The sequence below is a fragment of the Callospermophilus lateralis genome, chromosome 1, assembly GCF_048772815.1.
Source record: "Callospermophilus lateralis isolate mCalLat2 chromosome 1, mCalLat2.hap1, whole genome shotgun sequence".
NCBI lineage: Eukaryota > Metazoa > Chordata > Mammalia > Rodentia > Sciuridae > Callospermophilus > Callospermophilus lateralis.
In genome coordinates, this window is record NC_135305.1 from 222,481,555 (window position 1) to 222,500,010 (window position 18,456).

An 18,456-nucleotide genomic window follows, 5' to 3' on the forward strand; every position below is an offset into this window, starting at 1 on the left:
AACCTGGTGGCCAGGGAGCTGGGTGCCAAGCGGTGGTGGCAGGAGAGGTGGCGCATCTCCAGCCAGGTAGAGGCCAGCGGCCAGCGGGAAGGCCGCGCATTGTGAGGGTGCGTGCGTGTGCGGGTGCTGCAGAGTGCGGCAGCCTCTCCCTCCTCCAACGGGGCTGCGGGCCCTACGGGAGCCTCTAGCCCAGGCCTCCCGAATAATGTCTTCCTCTCCTACCTCCTGCAGCTCCAGTGCCCTGCGCCAGGCCTCTGAGCCCACTGCGGCTCCGGTTACCCACTTCCAGCTGGGCCACGAGCTTGCACCAGCAGCTTCCAGCACTTGCTCAGCTCTGACACCCGATCAGCTCTGAGCGCACAGCCGCCCCAAGGGGCTGGGGATGTACTGAGGGAGGAGACAGGCTGGCGGATGGGCCAGAGGGAGGACTGGGACTCTTCTCCATCATCCCTGGACTGATCGGTTTCTGGAAGGAGCTGTTCTGCCCTTCCTCCCACCTGTCACCTGCAGCCTCTGCTGCCAGGAAGCCCTTTCCACCCTCGCGTCACCCTCCTTCTATCGGATAGCACTGGGTCTTCAGACCTTTGCTGCAACAGCCCTCCTCCAGGCTGTCCTTCAGGTGTCCCAGGCTGGACACCCTCGTGGCCCTGTGCCCTCTGCGTCCCCCATCACATCTAATCGCAGGTGTCACCATTGCCTGGCCACGTTGTGCCCATAGCCAGCCCGCGAGTAAGGTGGGCGACGTCCTCCTTCTCTGGCGTCCCCTGGCTCCAGCAGGGACTGCAGGGGCCTCAAGCCACCGCCCAGAAGCCATGGGCAGTTTCTCTAGGCGCAGCGACGGCCTGCCCTGCTGGAGCAGCTAGCTCACCCCCCTGGATGGCCTTCAGACCACTCAGTGGCTTCGAGACCCTCCCTTGCACTGGGGTCCTGGGTCCCCTTTCCATGGCACTGTCCTCATGAAGTTTCCTAGTGTGCTCCCTCACTTTGGGGGTGACCGGAGAACTCATGTGGGCGGTTTCCCGCCGGGGCCACCGCGCATCCCCACCCCCGGGGCCCGTGCAAGCCAACCGGCGGCTCTTTTCCAGCACTAAATCTGGCGCCTGCGGCGTCACTGGCGGCGCCTGCGTCTGCGGGGCGCGGCCAGCCGCGCGGCTCCTCCCTCCTCCCGGCTCCATTTCCGGCGGAAGCGACCTCAACAAGGGAAACTTTATTGTTCCGTCCGGGCGGCGACGATGTCGGTGAATTACGCGGCCGGGCTGTCGCCGTATGCGGATAAGGGCAAGTGCGGCCTCCCCGAGGTGAGCGCCGCGGGGTTCCCGAAGGCCGTCCCCGCGGGCGTGGCGGGGCCGGGCGGTTGCGGGGCATTGTGGGAATCTCAGGAGGCACCCGGGCTAGACAATGGGAGGGACTTCCCAGGGAGGAGGGGGCGGGGCCGAGAGAGGGACCGGGTCTGGGAAGGTCTGCCCGGCTGATGGGAGAGGAGGGGGGTGTGATTCCAGCGAAAACAACGGCAAGGCCCCGGTGGGAGGCGGGCGTAACCCACCGAGCCGGACCGGGACTCTGCGCCAGGCTGGGGCGTGGCCCCTGATCCCAGGGACTGGGAAGGGTTCTGAGCCGGGAGGGGTCGTGATGGCCGGTGGCCGAGACCCCTGCGGCCCCGGAGGGCAAGTGCGGGGAAGCTGCCCTGCGCACGGGCCTGGGCTCCGGGCTGGGCCCCCGGCCGTCCAGCTCGCCCCGCGGCTGCAGCAGGAGCCCGGCCTTGGGCCCGCTGCCCCCAGGTGGCTCACGGGCAGCACCACGGGCAGCACCGAGCGCCTGTGACCAGGTGTCACCTGGGGCTGGGGAGCAGGGAGCAGGACGGAGCTGAGGACCAGCCACCTTTCACCGTCCCTCCCCCGGGCGGGCGGGCGGGCCAGGCCTGCCCCTGCCCCTCGGGGACTCGCTGGGGACTCCGGGGACTCACTGGACTGCCTGTCGCTGCGCAGATCTTCGACCCCCCGGAGGAGCTGGAGCGCAAGGTGCGGGAGCTGGCGCAGCTGGTGTCGCGGGCCTCCCACGTGGTGTTCCACACGGGCGCGGGCATCAGCACGGGCGCCGGCATCCCTGACTTCAGGTGTGTGTCCCCGGCCGGGGGACCCGGGGTCAGGGGGTCCCTGGAACCGCAGCCCGCTGTGCTGTCCCCCGGGCGCCAGAACCTGGCCCTGAACTCGCCTGGCTGCAAGGGGTGCTGGGAAGTGTGGCCGCCATCCGACAGCACCTGAGGGGCAGCGAGCTGGTCACATGGGGTTCTGTGGCCACAGGGACGTCAGGTCGGCTCTCACTGCCAGGAGGGTGGGGCCAGGCAGGCCTTGCCCTTGGGAGCCTCCATCTCCTGGTCCTCTGGGCAGGTGGGCCAGGTACTGTCCAGCCTGCCCAAGTCCAGCAGCTGCCCGAGTCCGGGGTCTTGTTGCTGACTGTGGCCCGTTCCCAAGAGCCTCCTGGGCCCCAGGCCCAGACCCTCCCAGCGGGACCGGTGTCCCAGGGCTGCTGAGGTCCTGAGGCTGAGCCCTGCCTGCCCGGCTCCCCTATCACAGTGACCAGTCACGGTCACAGGTCACAGTCACAGGGTGCCCTCCTGGGCTCAGGCCCAGCCCTGAGCCACTGCCCTGCTCCCCTGCTGTGGCCCCCAGACCCCGGCCTTCCTCCCTCGGGCAGCTGCCAGCCTGTGTTTACCCCCCTGTCTGAGTGGAGTGCCCACCTTCCTTCCCCACGGTCCCCAAGTGAGGCCCGTTCTGCTGCTGCCCCAGCTCTGGGTCCCTCCCTGTGACCAGGCCTGACCCTGCAGGGCTGGAGGGCCAGAGTCCAGCTGTGTCTCCTCCATAACTCCTTCAGGGCACGGCAGGGGTCTACCATGACCCCAGCATCACCAGTGTAGCCAGGGTCAGCTTGACTGGCCTGTGCTCTGTGCTCTGGACCTGTCTTCCCTTCCCTGCCTGCTCTGTCTGTCCCTGTCCTTCCCTCTGGCTCTCTCCCCATCTGCTCTGCTCTGCCTTCCTCTGATTCTTTTGTCTGTCTCTGATTCTTTGTCTCATTGCCTCCGATTCTGTCTCCTTTGCTGCCTTTGCCTGTTTCCTCCAAACCCTCCCCCTGCACCTCCAGGGGCCCCCGCGGCGTTTGGACCATGGAGGAGCGCGGCCTGGCCCCTCAGTTCGACACCACCTTCGAGAGCGCACGGCCCACGAAGACGCACATGGCGCTGGTGCAGCTGGAGCGGGTGGGCCTGCTCCGCTTCCTGGTCAGTCAGAACGTGGACGGGCTGCACGTGCGCTCCGGCTTCCCCAGGTGAGTGGCTCTGCCTGCCCCCGGCCTGGGGCGCCACACCCTGGGTCCCCTGCTCCTGGGGCTCATCACAGCTCTGTGCACCTCCCGACCCGGGGCTTCCAGGTCTTTCTCCACCTGCTGGGAGAAGCTGCCCCTCAGATCAGCCAGGCAGGTGGAGGTGGAGCATCCCCAGGATGGCTCCCCTCAGGCGAGACTCCCCTCAGGTGTGAGTCCCTCAGGTGTGACTCCCCTCAGATGTGACCCCCCTCAGGTGTGACCCCCTTCAGGCATTGCTCCCCTCAGGTGTGACTCCCGTAAGGTGTGACTCCCTCGGGCATGACTCCCCTCAGGTGTGACCCCCTCAGGTGTGAACCTTCTCAGGTGTGAACCCCCCAGGTGTGATTCCCTCATGTGTGACTCCTTCGTGTGTGATCCCCTTCAGGCATTGCTCCCTTCAGGTGTGAACCCTCCTTAGGTGTGACTCCTGCAGGTGTTGCTCCCCTCAGGTGTGATCTCCCTCAAGTGTGACCCCTCAGGCATTGCTTCCCTCAGATGTGACCCCCCTCAGGTGTGACTCCCTCAGGTGTGATCTCCCTCAGGTGTGATCCCCCTCAGGTATGACACCCCTCAGGAATTGCTCCCCTCAGTTGTGACTCCCCTCAGGCGAGACTCCCCTCAGGTGTGAACCCCCTCAGGTGTGACTCCCCTCAGGTGTGACCCCCTCAGGTGTGACCCCCCCTCAGGCATTGCTCCCATCAGTCCTGACTCCCCTTGGGTGAGACTCCCCTCAGGTGTGAACCCCCTCAGGTGTGACTCCCCTCAGGTGTGACCCCCCTCAGGCATTGCTCCCATCAGTCCTGACTCCCCTTGGGTGAGACTCCCCTCAGGTGTGACTCCCCTCAGGTGTGACTCCCCTCAGGTGTGACCCCCTCAGGTGTGACCCCCCTCAGGCATTGCTCCCATCAGTCCTGACTCCCCTTGGGTGAGACTCCCCTCAGGTGTGAACCCCCTCAGGTGTGACTCCCCTCGGGTGTGACCCCCTCAGGTGTGACCCCCCTCAGGCATTGCTCCCATCAGTCCTGATTCCCCTTGGGTGAGACTCCTCTCAGGTGTGAACCCTCTCAGGTGTGAACCCCCCAGGTGTGACCCCCCTCAGGCATTGTTCCCCTCAGTGGTGACTCCCCTCAGGCGAGACTCCCCTCAGGTGGGAACCCCCTCAGGTGTGAACCTCCTCAGGCGTGATCCCCCTCAGGTGTGACCCCCCCTCAGGCATTGCTCCCCTCAGTCGTGACTCCCCTCAGGTGTGAATCCCTCAGGTGTGAGCCCCCTGAGGCATTGCTCCCCTCAGTCATGACTCCCCTCAGGTGAGACTCCCCTCAGGTATGAACCCCCTCAGGTGTTGCTCCCCTAGGTGTGACTCCTTCAGGTGTTGCTCCCCTTGGTGTAACTCCTTCAGGTGTTGCTCCCCTCAGTTGTGACTCTCCTCAGAAGTGACTCCCCTCAGGTGTGACTCCCCTCAGGAGTGACTCTCCTCAGGTGTGACTCCCCTCAGGTGTGACTCCCCTCAGGTGTAAGCCCCTCAGGTGTGACTCCCCTCAGGTGTGACTCCCCTTAGGTGTAACCCCCTCCGGTGTTGCTCCCCTTGGTGTAACTCCCTCAGGTGTTGCTCCCCTCAGGTGTGACTCTCCTCAGGTGTGACTCCCCTCAGGTGTAACCCCCTCAGGTGTTGCTCCCCTCAGGTGTGACTCCCCTCAGGTGTAACCCCCTCAGGAGTGACTCCCCTCAGGTGTGACTCCCCTCAGGTGTAACCCCCTCAGGTGTGACTCTCCTCAGGAGTGACTCCCCTCAGGTGTGACTCCCCTCAGGAGTGACTCCCCTCAGGTGTGACTCCCCTCAGGTGTGAGTCCCCTCAGGTGTGCCGGGTGGCAGGGCCGGTCCTGAGCTTGCCGCTTGCTTGGTTTCAAGATGCCCTCCTTTCTGGTGTTGGTGGAGCCCAGGTCCTGGCGCTGCCCCTGAGCCCTGCTGCAGCCCAGACTTGGTCCACACCCGAGTGCCCTCCCTGCCCCAGGACCCCGTGGTTGTGGGTGGACGGAGCCCGAGCTGCTGCAGGCCAGGCCTGGTTGCCACACCTGAGCACGTGGGATGGGCCTTTGACGGGGCACAGAGACACCCAGGTGGCCTCTTGGGCACACAGTTGCACCCAGGCTCCCAGCGCCAGCCCTCACACGCAGGAGCAAGCTGGCCACAGCACAGGTGTTTACTTATTGAGCTCCTACTGCGTGCCACACTCTTCTAGTGCGGGACATGGAATGGACCAGACAGATGGCAGTTGTCCCCTGTGTCCCAGGGTCTGTGCTTCGGTGGGGCAGAAGTGGGGTCCCTGGACCTGTGTCAGGAGGTCCCCGTCCTGGAGTGCACACAGTGGGGCGCTGGGAAGCTGTGGCTGTGAAGGGGCGGTCAGCAGGGCTCCCCTGTGGAGGTGGCACTGCAGCGGGGACGCCGGGAGGTGGCAGGGGAGCCACAGGGAAGCACCTGCCATGCCTCTTGTTTGGAACCCTTGACATCCGAAGACTTGGATGCCACTGTCTCATTCCACAGAGAGAGACTGAGGCACAGAGAGGGTAAGAGGCTGGCTCAGGGTTGCTCAGGAGCAGATTTGCTCTCACTCCCTGCCCCAAAGCCTGTGCTCCAGAGCCACGCATGCCACATTTCTTTCATCGCCAGCTGGAATTCCAACCCTGTCCTTCCAACCCGGTGGCCCAGCAGCCTCCCACACTTTGGAAGGGGGCAGGCATGTTACGAAGAAAATGGCTGCCCATCTGCAGAGGTGGGGTCAGCCGTGTGGATGGTGAGAGAGGCACAGAGAGGTTGGGCCACTGTGCAGGGATGCACAGCGCATGGATGGGGGGCCGGAAGGTGGGGGGAGTGGCTTGGTCTTGTGGATGCGGGGCCTGGGCACCCAGGGAGCCCCCAGCAGGCCTCTTCCTTCCTCTCGCACAGGGACAAGCTGGCTGAGCTGCACGGGAACATGTTTGTAGAGGAGTGTGTCAAGTGCAGGACGTGAGTGGCAGGGCTGGGGGACAGGCTGGCTGTGGGTGTCATCGGTGGGGGGGACAAGGTGGCTGTGGGTGTCGGGGGAACAGGGTGGCTGTGCGTGTCAGCAGGTGGGGGACAAGGTGGCTGTGGGTGTCATTGGGGGGGACAGGCTGGCTGTGGGTGTCGGGGGAACAGGGTGGCTGTGCATGTCAGCAGGTGGGGGACAAGGTGGCTGTGGGTGTCATCGGTGGGAGGGGACAGGCTGGCTGTGGGTGTCGGGGGAACAGGGTGGCTGTGCATGTCAGCAGGTGGGGGACAAGGTGGCTGTGGGTGTCGGGGGGACAAGGTGGCTGTGCATGTCAGCAGGTGGGGGACAGGCTGGCTATGGGTGTCATCGGTGGAGGGGACAGGCTGGCTGTGGGTGTCGGGGGAACAGGGTGGCTGTGCATGTCAGCAGGTGGGGGACAGGCTGGCTGTGGGTGTCGGGGGGACAAGGTGACTGTGCGTGTCAGCAGGTGGGGGAAGGCTGCTCTGACTGGTGGGAGAGCTCGTGACAGTGACCCAGCTTCCGGGGCCCTGGGAGTCCAGTCTGATGCTCCCGGAGACCCAGGGGCACAGCCCTCCGGGGAGACCTGGTGGCCTCCTTCCTGGGGCTGCTGCCACTGAGGCTGCTGGGCCACTGTCCCTGCACCGGGGCTCCTCCCTGTGGCCCCACCGCTGCCTGTGTGGTCAAGGTCACATGGCTGTCTCCTGTGTGTCTTCTCCCTTCTTGGAGGACCAGCCGTCCCCCTCCTCTGGTAGGACCTGGTCTCAACTGACCACGCCCACAGTGACCCCGCTTTCAGACAGGGTCACCCTCTGGGTCACTGGGCTTCAGCTTCAGCATGTCCTTTTGGGTGACACAGTCCAGCCCACGACAGGGAGTGACCCCCACTCTGGCCGCTGACCTTCCAAGTTGCTGGCTGCAGACCTCCGTCCAGTGCCCTGACTCGGGGTGCCCCGGGCCCCAGGCCGCAGCGTCCCTTCCCGAGTCGCAGAGCCTTGGCTTCTGGTGTGGCTCTGCGCAGGGAAGGACCCAGGGCCTGGCTTCTCGTGCCAGGCGCGCGCTGGCCACTGGGCCTCTCCTGGTCCCCTCCTGTCTGCGGACGCCTCCTGCTCGGGTCCTGGTTCAGGGACCCCTTCCCCGAGAGCATCTCGGAGAAAGCCCAGCACTGCCCGGGGCTTCAGGGCGGCCCGTGAGACCCTTGTCCCTCCTCCTTCCTCCTGGCGCAGGCAGTATGTCCGGGACACGGTCGTGGGCACCATGGGCCTCAAGGCCACCGGCCGGCTCTGCACCATGGCCAAGGCAAGAGGGCTGCGGGCCTGCAGGTGAGTGACCCTCCCCATCCCCCAGCCCTGGGGGCCACGGGGCCGGCTGACCCTCCACTGCCCACAGGGGGGAGCTGAGAGACACCATCCTGGACTGGGAAGATGCCCTGCCGGACCGGGACCTGGCTCGAGCCGACGAGGCCAGCAGGTGGGACCCCTGTGCCCGGGGTGGGGGGGGGCGGGGCGGGCAGGGACTCGGGCAGCTGGACTCCTGGGCGGCAGGGGGCTGGGCGGGGCTGGACTGAGCCTGTGCTCCTGGCCCCAGGACCGCCGACCTGTCCATCACCCTGGGCACCTCCCTGCAAATCCGGCCCAGTGGGAACCTGCCACTGGCCACCAAGCGCCGGGGAGGCCGGCTGGTCATCGTGAACCTCCAGCCCACCAAACATGTAGGTGCCGAGCCCACCCCTGCCCGGGGCCCCTGGCCTCTGCCCTGCCTGACCCTGCTCGCCCTGCAGGACCGCCACGCTGACCTGCGCATCCACGGCTACGTAGACCAGGTCATGACCCGGCTCATGAAGCACCTGGGGCTGGAGATCCCCGCCTGGGACGGGCCCCGGGTGCTGGACAGGGCCCTGCCACCCCTGCCGCGCCCTCCGGCTCCCAAGCTGGAGCCCAAGGAGGAGCCCCCCAGCGACCCCGGGCAGGAGCCCAGTGTGGAGCCCCGGGCCCAGCACAATGGCTGCAAGCCCCCCAGCCCCAAGAGGGAGCCGCCAGACAGCCCTGCCCCCGGCCGGCCTCCCAAGAGGGTGAAGGCCGAGGCGGCACCCTGCTGACCAGGCGCTGGCCCGGGCTCCCACGGAAACCATGGACTCTTTCTTACGGTCTCACTGTTACTTGTCCCTGTCCCCGGGGACCTCAGGGAGCTGAGAGCAGGACTCCAGGCCCAGGGCGGTGGGCCTCCACTGTCTGGTTGGCTCTTGGGCCTCTGGGGAGCCCAGGAAGAGCCCGGCCCGCAGTGCCACCCGGGCCTGCTGCCCGCCACGGCAGCCTCGGACTCAGGACTTCTGGGAGGGGCGGCAGACGCCCTCCTCCCCGTTTCCAGCCTAAGGGGGAGCGCCCTGGGCCCTGGGCTCCGCACACTCCCTCCCCGTCAGCTCTTGATCTGCCTCCCAAGGCCACCTTCAGGGACCCCCACGGGGAGCCGGACCCCCCGCTGCTGAGGGCAGGGCTGCGGGGAGAGGGACCCAGGCCTCCCCAAGTCTTCAACGCAATAAAGACAGACTCCTCGCAGCTGGGCGCCTTGCAGTCCCTTGGTGCAGCACCCTGGGGACAGGGGAGGGCTTGGCCGCCCTCTGCCCCCAGTGGGGTGTCCCTGGAGGAGAGAGGCCCCGCCTGGTGGGTCCTGGCCCCTGCGCAGCCGGTGGGGGTGGCGTTGGTCGGGTTGTCCCCGCTCCCCGCCTGTGACGTCGACCTGGTTTTCTCATCTTAAGATGAGCCCCGTGTGGTGCGTAGCACAGCCCCTCAACAGAGAGGTCCCCGTCCCAGGTCCCACTTCTGGGCTCCAGGGATCCCGCCCGGCCCTTGCCCTTCTCCAAGGTGCTGAAGCTGCCGGGCGCGGGGGGCTGCACTCCACCCCCCAAGTCCCCTGAGCCCCCCGGCCGTGTTCTGTCAAAATACTTTATTAACAGTCGCGCAGTCTTAGAAAAGGGGTGGTGGTGGGTTGCGGCCACTCAGAAGTCCAGGGTCCCTGAGGCTGGACAGCTTCCTCTGCCCAGTGAGCAGGGAGGCCGAGGGGCACCCAGGCTCAGGTCGCGTTCGGCGCCGTGTGGGGCTGAGCAGCGGCCGGCGGCCAGCCCTGGGCCTGGGGCACTGTGGCCACCCCTAGGCCAGCTCCCGTCTGTCCCTGCAGTGAGCTGTGGGGCTGAGCGTGTCCACCAGGGCCTGCCTTGCCTCTGCTGCCTGGGCCTGCCGTCCACTTGGGCACCCCCAGGTGGCCTGGGCAGGGACTCGGAGGCGCACAGGGGATCTCACAGCTCCTCCCCGGCCGCCTCCAGCCCCGCGCGTCCTGTGCTGAGCACCGGCTCAGGTGCCACCCAGTCCAGCAGGGTGGCCGGGCCCAGCTCCTCGGTCGAGTTGCCCAGAACCAGGGTCGAGTTGTCCAGCTCCTTTGCCGACCCGCCCAGCGCCAGCATGTCCAGGAAGCCCCAGTCCTTCCCAAGGCTGCCCGGGGGCCCTTTGTGGGGCACAGCAGCGTCCGGCCAGGGGCCTGGGGCCTTGGAGGCCAGATCGTTGTCCGGGGCCACCCGGGACGAGGCATCGTTGTGCAGCGTCCTGGAGAAGACTGAGCAGAGGTCGGGGACTCAGGAGGGACGCCGCAGGGGGCAGAATCCCGTCGCCCTCTCCCCGGCCCTCGGCCTCGGGACACTGGGCACAGGTCTCCCAGGGCCCAGGCGCACCAGGAAGAGGTGGGCAGGCACTCACCTCGCACAGGAGCGAAGTCCCCTGGGCTCTCAGCCTTGTTGGCGGCGAAAGGGCTGATGGAGGGGAGGACGATGAGGGCGAAGGACAGCAGCAGGACCTGCCAGAGAGGGGGCGGTCACCTGCGTCCCCTCCACAGGGAGGGAGGCCAGGCCGGGACCCCAGCGCTGTGCTGGCCATCACTTCCTACAGACCCCTCCCGGGGGACCTGCCTGCCCCGGCTGCAGGCAGGGGAGAGGACTCACCGCGGTGCAGGTGCCCGCGTGCACAGACTTGGTGGTGGACTGGACCACCATGGCCTGCAGCCTCTTGAGCTGCTCCAGCAGGGACCTTGGAGGGACAGAGGCGGCTGAGCCTGCGGGGCCTGGCCCTGCTCCTGCCCATTCCCCAGGCCCCAGCCTCACCGAAGTCTGGGTTCCACCCTCCCTCAGCGTCCCACTGCTCCCCGCCCGCCTCCATCATGGCTCACGAGAAGGCCATCCCGCTCTTCTGTGGCCCCCCGCGGCTCTCCTGCCCTTCTCCTACGTTCAGGCTCAGACACGGCCAGCGGGTGCTTGGCCACTATGAAGCCAAAGCCCAAGTCCTCCCTGTGGCCCAGGGGCCTTCACAGCCTGCCTGCCCTCCCGCCTCGCCTCCTTCCCCCACCTCCTCTGCTCCAGTCACTCGGCTCCTCCTGCCCCAGGGCCTTTGCACAGATGGCGCCCACCGAGCTGGGGCTCATTCCCTGCCCCGCGGCACCCTCCCCACTTCCTGCGCCCCCCCAAACCCGGACGTGGACTCACAGGTTCTGCTTCTCCAGCTGCAGGACTTTCCTCTGCAGCTCCTGGTTCTGGGCAGTGCAGGCCGACATCCTGAGGGAACAATGAATGACCTGGTGACTTGCAGAATTTGCCTGTCACCCACTGTCCCCACTGATGTTTCCCTGGGAGGCCCCAAGCCAGAGAGCGAAGGCCTCCTGCCTCAGTCCCCTGGTAGCTGGGGACCACAGCACACGCCTGGGCACCTGTGCGGGGCCAGGCTGGGAACCCAGGTCTGTCGGTTTCCGGGTCCCCGTGGGGTGGGCTTCCACCACGGCCGAGCCCCAGGGCTGAGCGCCAGGCTCAGAGTTGGAGACCCAAGCTGAGTGGCAGGCAGGTGCTGAGCATGAGGGCCCACCTTCCACCCCAGCACCACGGGGGAGCGGGGAGAGGGTAGAGGCAAGCCCCCATCCTGGCCTGGGTGCGGCTGGCACCCATCTTCCCCGTCAGCATCGGTGGCCTTAAGTCAGAACACTCGGGTGCAGGCTTGAAATGTCCCACTGGGCTGAGGATGAGCATGAGGTGGGCCGCAGCCGTCTCCACCCCGGGGCAGGGGTGCACCCAGCACCGGGAATGGGGAGCGGGAACACGGGCTCCTAAGGGAAAATCCTCCTCTTGAGGCCAGAGACTCTTGGACCATCAGCTTGTTTTCCCCACAGGTAGCAGATGGGTCGTGTGCTGTTCTGCAGGCAGGTGCATAAGGATCCACAGTCCCTTTACAGAAAGTAGGCCCAACATAGCAACTGGAAAGGGAATGAATTCCCCCAGTGAAAAGTGCTCCTTTAAACCAGGCCTGGTGGTGCACACCTGTCGTCCTGGCCACTCAGGAGGCTGGGCAAGAGGTTCCCAAGTTTGAGGCCAGCCTGGGCAACTCAGTGTGACCCTGTCTCAAAGTTTATAAAGAGCTGGGGGTGCACGTCAGGGGGCGAATGCTTGCCCAGCACGTGTGAGACCCTCGGTCCACACAGCCCCTCAAAGTGGGATGCAGCTCATGCAGTGCCGAGAGGGAAATGCATAGCCCTGATCCAGCCCCAGAGCTGAGCAGGCACATTTAAACAAGAGTCAGAGAACAACAGAATAAGTCCCTCAAAAACTAGAGGCTATGGCCAGGCACGGTGGTGCAGTGACTCAGAGACTGAGGGAGGAGGATTGCAGATTCAAGGCGAGCATCAGCAATTTAGGCTCTAAGCAACTTAGTGAGACCCTGTCTCCAAACAAAAAGGGCTGGGGAGGGCCTGGGGTTGTGGCTCAGCGGTAGCACAAGGCCCTGGGTTTGATCCTCAGCACCGTATAAAAATAACTAAATGAAATAAAGGTGTTGTGTCCAACTGTAACTAAAAAATAAAATATTTTTTAAGAAGCTCTGGGGGGCTGGGGATGTGGCTCAAGCGGTAGTGCGCTCGCCTGGCATGCGTGCGGCCCGGGGTTCGATCCTCAGCACCACATACAGACAAAGATGTTGTGTCTACCGAGAACTAAAAAATAAATATTAAAAAATTCTCTCTCTCTCTCTTTAAAAAAAAAAAAAAAAGAAGCTCTGGGGATGTGACTCAGTGGTAAATCACCTGCCCCTGGGTTTACTCCCCAGCGCCAAATTTCATATATATATATATATGTATAATTAGTTGGGAAGAAAAGACAGAAATTTATTATTTGATGGGAACCATGGTTAGGATTCATTTCAACAACAGTCATTTGATAAGAAGAATAAAACAGACAAAATTCTGGGAAGATTGATCAAAAGGTAAAAGAAGGGCAAGTAGACAATATGAAGAATTCAGAGGACGTGACGACAGACGCGGACGTCAGAGCCTGAAACAGCAGAGAGCAGGGACAGTTCCGTGTGCCACGAGGACTTGCCAGGACCCAGGACGTGGAAACCGACTCAAGAGGAAACGGAAAACCCAAACAGACCCACAGCATCCACCAAGGCCACTGTGGGCCTGGAAAGGGGGCCGCCTTTGCTGTTTGTATCAAAGGACGAAGAGCTTGGCCCCTGCGGACCCTCAGCGCCTTCCGAGGGGCCAGCTCGGGGCTCCCTTTCGGACAGCGCGGTCCTCCTCGGCCTCCCGCGGCCAGTGCTCTCAGGGCTGAAGCGGCACCATTCTCCAGCGCCGTGGGAGAGGAGCTTCGTCTCCTCGGGGCACAGGGACCCCAGGACCCTTGCCCAAGCCGTCTCTGGGGATCCTTGAGTCCTCGTGGGGACACTCTCTCTCGAGGGGAAACAACGCTGATTTTGTCAGGCCCCAGCAGCTGTGACCTCGGCCCCCGGTGTCCCTCTCTGAGGCTCAGTCCCCCCAGTGCGAGGTCCAACCCCCGCCCCACGGTACCGAGTTTCAAGGCCATCGATGTACTCCTTCTTCTTCTTCCTGCTCTCCTGAGCTGATTGTTTGTTGCGGATTTTCCGGCGGATTTTCTTCAGGACTCTCTCCTCGTACTGCAGAGGGAAAGCGGAGGGGCTGACCGTCTGGGCGGTCCCCTCTGCTGTCCGGGGCGGGGGGCCTCCGTTCAGACCCCGGGGCGGGCTCTGGTGGGCGGGAGGCCCTGCTGCGCGGGTCACCCTGGCTCCGTCCTCCGCAGGACGCCCCAACCCCAGGAATCCAGCAAGTGACGCCCCGACTGCGCAGCCTGGTGTCCCCTGGGAAACCGCACCTGTCTCTGAGCCCGCCCCAGGTAAGAGAAATGGGGACTCGGGGGTGGACACGGAGTGGGACCATCCGCAGGGCCTGACCAGGCGCTCAGCCTTCGGGGCTGCCCGCGGGATCTGGGAACAGGGCCGCGGAGTGACGCTCCGGGGAGGCTGGTGAAATCAGGGGTTCCACCAAAGCCTGTGTGCAGGGCGGCTGGCCTGCAGAGCACCCTGTGTAAGCTCTGACCTCGGAGAGGCCATGACAAGCCACAATGGGACGGGGGGGACAAAGGAGGGCGTTTAGCCTGCAGCCAGCTGGTCACCACTGGGGACAGCATCACCCGCTGTGAGTGGGTTCTCAGGGTGGAATTCGGCTGGCGACCCACCGTCCTGACCCTCTAGTGCTGTGGTCCACTGTGGGACTCGGAGACAGGGGAGCGGGTGCCCCTCCCACCTTGGTGAGGGGCAGCTGGGTGGGCAGGGTGATGCCCTCCTTGGCCAGCAGCTTCTTCTCGTCCTCCGTCAGCACCAGCTCCTGACAGTGCCCGTTCCCAGGTCGCAGAGAGGCTGCCAGGTGCTGCTGCTGCTGCAGGAAAAAAAAAAAAAAAAAAAAACAGGGATTGCACTGGAGGCGGAGACGGAGCAGCCAGGGGACACCTGCAGAGGAAGAGGACGGGGTCCTCCAGCCCCACACCAGTGACCATGGGACGGGGGCCAGGAACAACACGAAGGGCAGAGGCACCGCGTGTGGCACGTGCTTAAACCTGGAGGAGGGGCAGGGGACGGGGACGGGGAGACCTGCGGGGAGCTGAGTGCGGCACCCAGGGGAGGGGTGGTCACCTCCCTTCACACCACACCGTCCCTCGTTAGAGCCCAGGCTGTGTGGGTGCCCTTGCCTGCCCTGTTCCCCAAAAACGACTCAGTTTAGCCAGGCGCGGTGGCGCACGCTGTCGACCCAGCGGCTCAGGAGGCCGAGGCAGGAGGCTGAGGCAGGAGGCTCGCCTCAACCCTTCCCGTGTGGAGTGGGAGACTCAGGACGGAGGATGGAGGACCTCGGGCCTGGAAGGTGCTCCGCCCGCCCGGGGACCTCCTGGGAGGCACGTGTCCCCCAGGGAAGCTGGCAGCCCTCCGTAGCTTGCCCCAGCGCCCGCTCTTCCCCCTCCGAGGGGCCGCGGAAGAGTCCCTCCCAGCAGGCTGGACTTTGTCCCTTCTGCCTGGCACCTGGCTGGGGACACTGCCTGCTGTCCCCCTTCCCCTTCCTGTTGCTTCCTCCCGTGAATCACTGCTCCCGGGACAGTCCTGGTCCAGGCTGGGTCCAAACTCCACGGCTAGCACCCTGGCCACCGTGAGCCCGGCCAGGCTCCCAGCCTGCATCTACTTTCATCTGAAAAAAACAGGAACAAGGTCCCCAGAACCCCAAGACCGTGGACACAGAAAAAGTACGTGAAAAATGACGCATTTGTAAAAGCCAGTCGTCACCAAGTGAGGTGACAGATTCCTGTTGTCCTAGCTACTCAGGAGGCTGAGGCAGGAGGATTCCAAGGTGGAGGCTGGCCCGAATAACTTAACAAGACCCTGTCTCAAAATAAGACAGACGGGGCTGGGGAGCGCTCGGGGCGGAGCGCCTGCCTAGCATGCCCCAGCCCCAGGGTCCCGCCAACACGAGGGCGGGGACAATCCTTCCCAAAGCCCTTCTTCCTGCTGACCCTTCAGGGACTGCTCAGCACCACTGCCTCCAGGAGGACCCCCCGGGCCTGCAGGAACACCCCATGAGCTCCCTGCAGTGCGCCGCCTCACCCTGACCAGGAGACCTGGATGCAGGCACACAGGTGGCCAGTGCTCACTGTGAGTCTCCAGTCGCCGGAGGCACCCTGGCCCTCCCCGGAGACTGTCAGGATGACCTTTGGCAGCAGCAAAGGGGATTTCAAGCCTGATTCTGCCACTTGGTTTCTGTGTGACTTTAGGTTCACAGCTTAACCTCTCTGAGCCTTGACCTTCTCATCTGTCAAACGGGGGGGTCTGTCTTACAGGGGTGGCAAGCCCTGGGCAGGACAGATGGCCCTCACCAGCAGTGAGCACAACGGGACCAAGGCCAGCGCCAGGACCGTCTGTGGCGCTGGGTGGCTTGGAGTGAGCTAGGGACTTCTGGGCCCATTTTCTTAAATGTGGGGTTTCAGGGCCCCTGCGGATCGAAGGACGATGATTCATGGCGTGTGGAAGGTGGCCGGCCCCGGGCGGGCGAGGGGCAGCAGACTCCAGCCTCTTCCTCTCCCGGTTCTGCATGTGCACACAGTGGCCAGCCCTGCCATCCTGGGCTGGACGCCCGGGGCTGGGGTGTGGGGTCCCCTCCCGCCTGCCCCACTGTCCCAGGCACGGGGTGGAAGCTCACCAGGTCCCCGCTGCCTGACAGGAGGAGGTCTTTCACGGTGAGGTTGAAGCGGGAGGCCGTGTCCGCCTGCTCCTCGGCGTAGAGGCCGCCCGTGCTCCACACGTCTGATGGGGCAGGAGGGGACAGGGACAGGGAGGGCATCAGAGGGGCCCCTCAGCAGCGCCCAGCCCTACCGGCCTCCCCAGTCTCGGTGAGCAGCCTCAACAGGCTCCGGCACTTGGCAGAGCTTGGGACCCCGGGCCTGGCTGGGGGACAGCGGTCTCCCCTCTGTGGGATGGACGACCCCCCCCCAGCACACCTGGGTGTGCCAAGGCGCAAAGAAGACACAGGACATTGTCGGGGACCCGCTGCCACTCAGGGCACAGTGGCTCTGACTGTCCAGGACGGGTCCAGCGCAGCCAGCTGGACCTTGTCTCCCCGCAGGCATGCCACCTTCCCTCCTGATGCCACGTACAGTAGGCAGCTGCCCCAACCAGCCCCTGGCTCTGATCCCAGCCTGGAGCTGGTGGCCTTGGGTAAGGGACTTCACCTCTCAGGCCCCTAAGAGCAGGACACAGGACAGAGGAAAGCCCAGCAGCCACCTGTCTCCAGGGGCCCTCTGCCTGGCCTCCAGGGCGTCAGTGCCCCTGGAGTGAACCATTATTGACCCGCTGGGGCCTCTGATAAGGCCTTCTGCAGCCAGATGTCCCTGAGCTCTCCCCTGAGCTCCCTGAGGCAGGCCCAGGACCTGGACTGCCCGGAGCCATCTGCACAGTGGCCCCAGCAGCACCCCCTGGGGCCCAGGAGCAGGGAAGGCTGTCACCTGGAGGGTGACCTGAAGGGAAGGGCCCCTGCCACTCACCCAGGTCTATGGCCACGGAGGCCTCCGAGGGCCTGGCGGGGCAGGGGGGCCCAGGGAGGTAGGAGGGACAGGGCCCCCTGCCAGGCTCATTGGGGTGGCAGCTGGCCGGGGTGGTGGCCAGTCCGCTGCGTGGAGGGGTGTCCTGAGGGTCAGAGGGAAGGTCTTCAGAGATGCCGCTGTCACTGGCCGCGGGGGACCAGGTCGGGGAGCTGGGATCCGAGTCTCCAGGGCCCAGGATGGCGCTCAGGAAGTCCTCGGAGTCCGGCGGTACCTGCCCGAGGAAGAGGGAGGGGCGGGAGTTGGGGTCCGCGCTGAGCCGAGGACGCTCCTGAACCGGGGTGACCGGAAACACCCAGGGAGGGAGGCCCAGGCCCTAGGCCTGAGTGTGGCCTGAGTTCCAGATTGCTGGGCCACCCTGGATGGGTTCCTGCCCTCTCTGAGCCTCCGCCCCGCACCTGTGCGCAGTCACCGGCTTGGTGGGAGCGGAGCGGGGCGGGGGCTGCGGGGGCCAGGGCTGGGCGGGGGCTGCCCGCTCCGCCTGCGCCCGGCTCCGGGGCGCTGCTGACCTGGCCCGCGAGGCTCCAGCGCTCGGCCAGCTCCACGTGTCTCAGGACGCCGTCCTGCCGGTCAAACAGGAGGTCCAGGAGCTCCAGGCTGTCCATGGGGCCCACGGCACAGGCGGGGGAAGCCATCTGGGGCGGAGGGACGGCGTGAGGTCGCCAGCCCCTCGGGCGCCCCCCACTCGGCCCGGGCTGGACCGCAGCTGCTGCCCCTGGCTCCACCCCGGAACCCGACGGCGGCCGCGGGGACCCCAGGAGAGAGCGCCACCGGCGGGGCCCGGGCGCCAGTCAGGACGGCCCGCCCCGCGAGCCCCTGCGGCAGGGGACCCGGGGAAAGGCAGGTCCAGGAGGGGGCGGCGCGGCCTGGGTCTCCCCATCCGCCCGATGGGCGCGGCGCCCTGCAGCCGGGGCAGCGGGGGGCAGCGGCGGGCCGCGGTACTGGACGGCCTGGAACCGTCTGCAGAGTGGCCACCACTCACCTTGCCAGCTAGGCCCCCATCCATGGGCCCTCCAACTCCTGGGTCTCCGCTGCCCAGCCCGAGGCCCCCCCACCCGGTGGCTCCTGGCTGTGCCTGTCACCACCCCCGAGGATGCTGAAATAGGCCCCGCGGCGCTCGCCCAGCCCCGGGCCTTGATTGGCGGCCAGGGCAGACGGACAGGGTCCAGGGCCAGTGGGGCGCGGGCTGCGGGCGGGACGGACCGTTATCTGGGTTGTGTGCTTTCCAGCCTGCAGTGGGCAAAGGCCAAAGTCCGAGGTGTCTGGGCCGCGCCGTGACCTTTTGCCTACTTTCAGGGACTCTTTTCTTCAGTCGCTGGACGCTGGACGTTGGGTCGGGATAGCTGACGGTCCCGGGGAGAGGCCTGTCCCCAGGTCGGAACAAAGCCGGTTCCTTTTCTGGGAGCTCCCTTCCCTCATCTGAGCTGCCAACCTCCTGCCCAGCCTCCAAGACCAGCTGGGACAGCCTGCTCCTTGCCCCCCACTGTCGAATCCCTGCGGTCAAGTTCTTCTAGAATCATCTGTGGTTCATTAGTCAACATCGATCGAGCTAAACTTCCTGCCTCAGGGCCTTTGCACTGTGCAACTGCCTGAACTTCCCTCCTGTGCCCTCCTCCCT

The 18,456-nt window shown here is 65.5% G+C and overlaps 2 protein-coding genes across 9 annotated transcripts; one reads left to right on the top strand and one right to left on the bottom strand.

The window, feature by feature from the left end:
* The first annotated feature begins 1,207 nt into the window (after nt 1-1,207).
* Nucleotides 1,208-8,923, top strand: Sirt6 (sirtuin 6). 6 transcript variants are annotated; one of them, XM_077105967.1, is made up of 9 exons: nt 1,208-1,298; nt 1,986-2,113; nt 3,139-3,321; nt 6,025-6,148; nt 6,301-6,360; nt 7,609-7,704; nt 7,772-7,852; nt 7,970-8,093; nt 8,163-8,923. In XM_077105967.1, the coding sequence occupies exons 1-9, from the start codon at nt 1,267-1,269 to the stop codon at nt 8,478-8,480; spliced, it is 1,146 nt and encodes a 381-aa protein (XP_076962082.1). In that variant the 5' UTR covers nt 1,208-1,266; the 3' UTR covers nt 8,481-8,923. The 6 variants fall into 6 exon arrangements, with proteins under 6 accessions (XP_076962082.1, XP_076962081.1, XP_076962083.1 ...); XM_077105975.1 differs by lacking the exon at nt 1,208-1,298 and adding an exon at nt 1,445-1,458; XM_077105966.1 differs by having other exon boundaries at nt 1,214-1,298; nt 6,025-6,360.
* A 751-nt stretch (nt 8,924-9,674) lies between these two features.
* Creb3l3 (cAMP responsive element binding protein 3 like 3) lies at nt 9,675-17,844 on the bottom strand. 3 transcript variants are annotated; one of them, XM_077105979.1, is made up of 10 exons: nt 17,821-17,844; nt 17,348-17,473; nt 16,782-17,052; nt 15,941-16,044; nt 14,006-14,137; nt 13,253-13,359; nt 10,908-10,976; nt 10,371-10,455; nt 10,129-10,225; nt 9,675-9,988 (listed from the first exon to the last, which is right to left on the bottom strand). In XM_077105979.1, the coding sequence occupies exons 1-10, from the start codon at nt 17,842-17,844 to the stop codon at nt 9,675-9,677; spliced, it is 1,329 nt and encodes a 442-aa protein (XP_076962094.1). The 3 variants fall into 3 exon arrangements, with proteins under 3 accessions (XP_076962094.1, XP_076962093.1, XP_076962091.1); XM_077105978.1 differs by having other exon boundaries at nt 14,006-14,131; nt 17,339-17,473; XM_077105976.1 differs by having other exon boundaries at nt 17,339-17,473.
* Between the last annotated feature and the right edge of the window lie 612 nt (nt 17,845-18,456).

Excerpts from the sequence above, each read along its gene's own strand:
- Sirt6 (XM_077105966.1), top strand. The coding sequence starts at position 1,233 with ATGTCGGTGAATTACGCGGCCGGGCTGTCGCCGTATGCGGATAAGGGC. Across the intron at positions 3,322-6,024 it reads GTGCGCTCCGGCTTCCCCAG|CTGGAATTCCAACCCTGTCC; the intron begins GTGAGTGGCTCT and ends TTTCATCGCCAG. Across the intron at positions 8,094-8,162 it reads ACCTCCAGCCCACCAAACAT|GACCGCCACGCTGACCTGCG; the intron begins GTAGGTGCCGAG and ends CTCGCCCTGCAG.
- Creb3l3 (XM_077105976.1), bottom strand. The coding sequence starts at position 17,844 with ATGGATGGGGGCCTAGCTGGCAAG. Across the intron at positions 17,474-17,820 it reads ATGGGGGCCTAGCTGGCAAG|ATGGCTTCCCCCGCCTGTGC; the intron begins GTGAGTGGTGGC and ends CCTCCGCCCCAG. Across the intron at positions 9,989-10,128 it reads GGACTTCGCTCCTGTGCGAG|TCTTCTCCAGGACGCTGCAC; the intron begins GTGAGTGCCTGC and ends ACCTCTGCTCAG.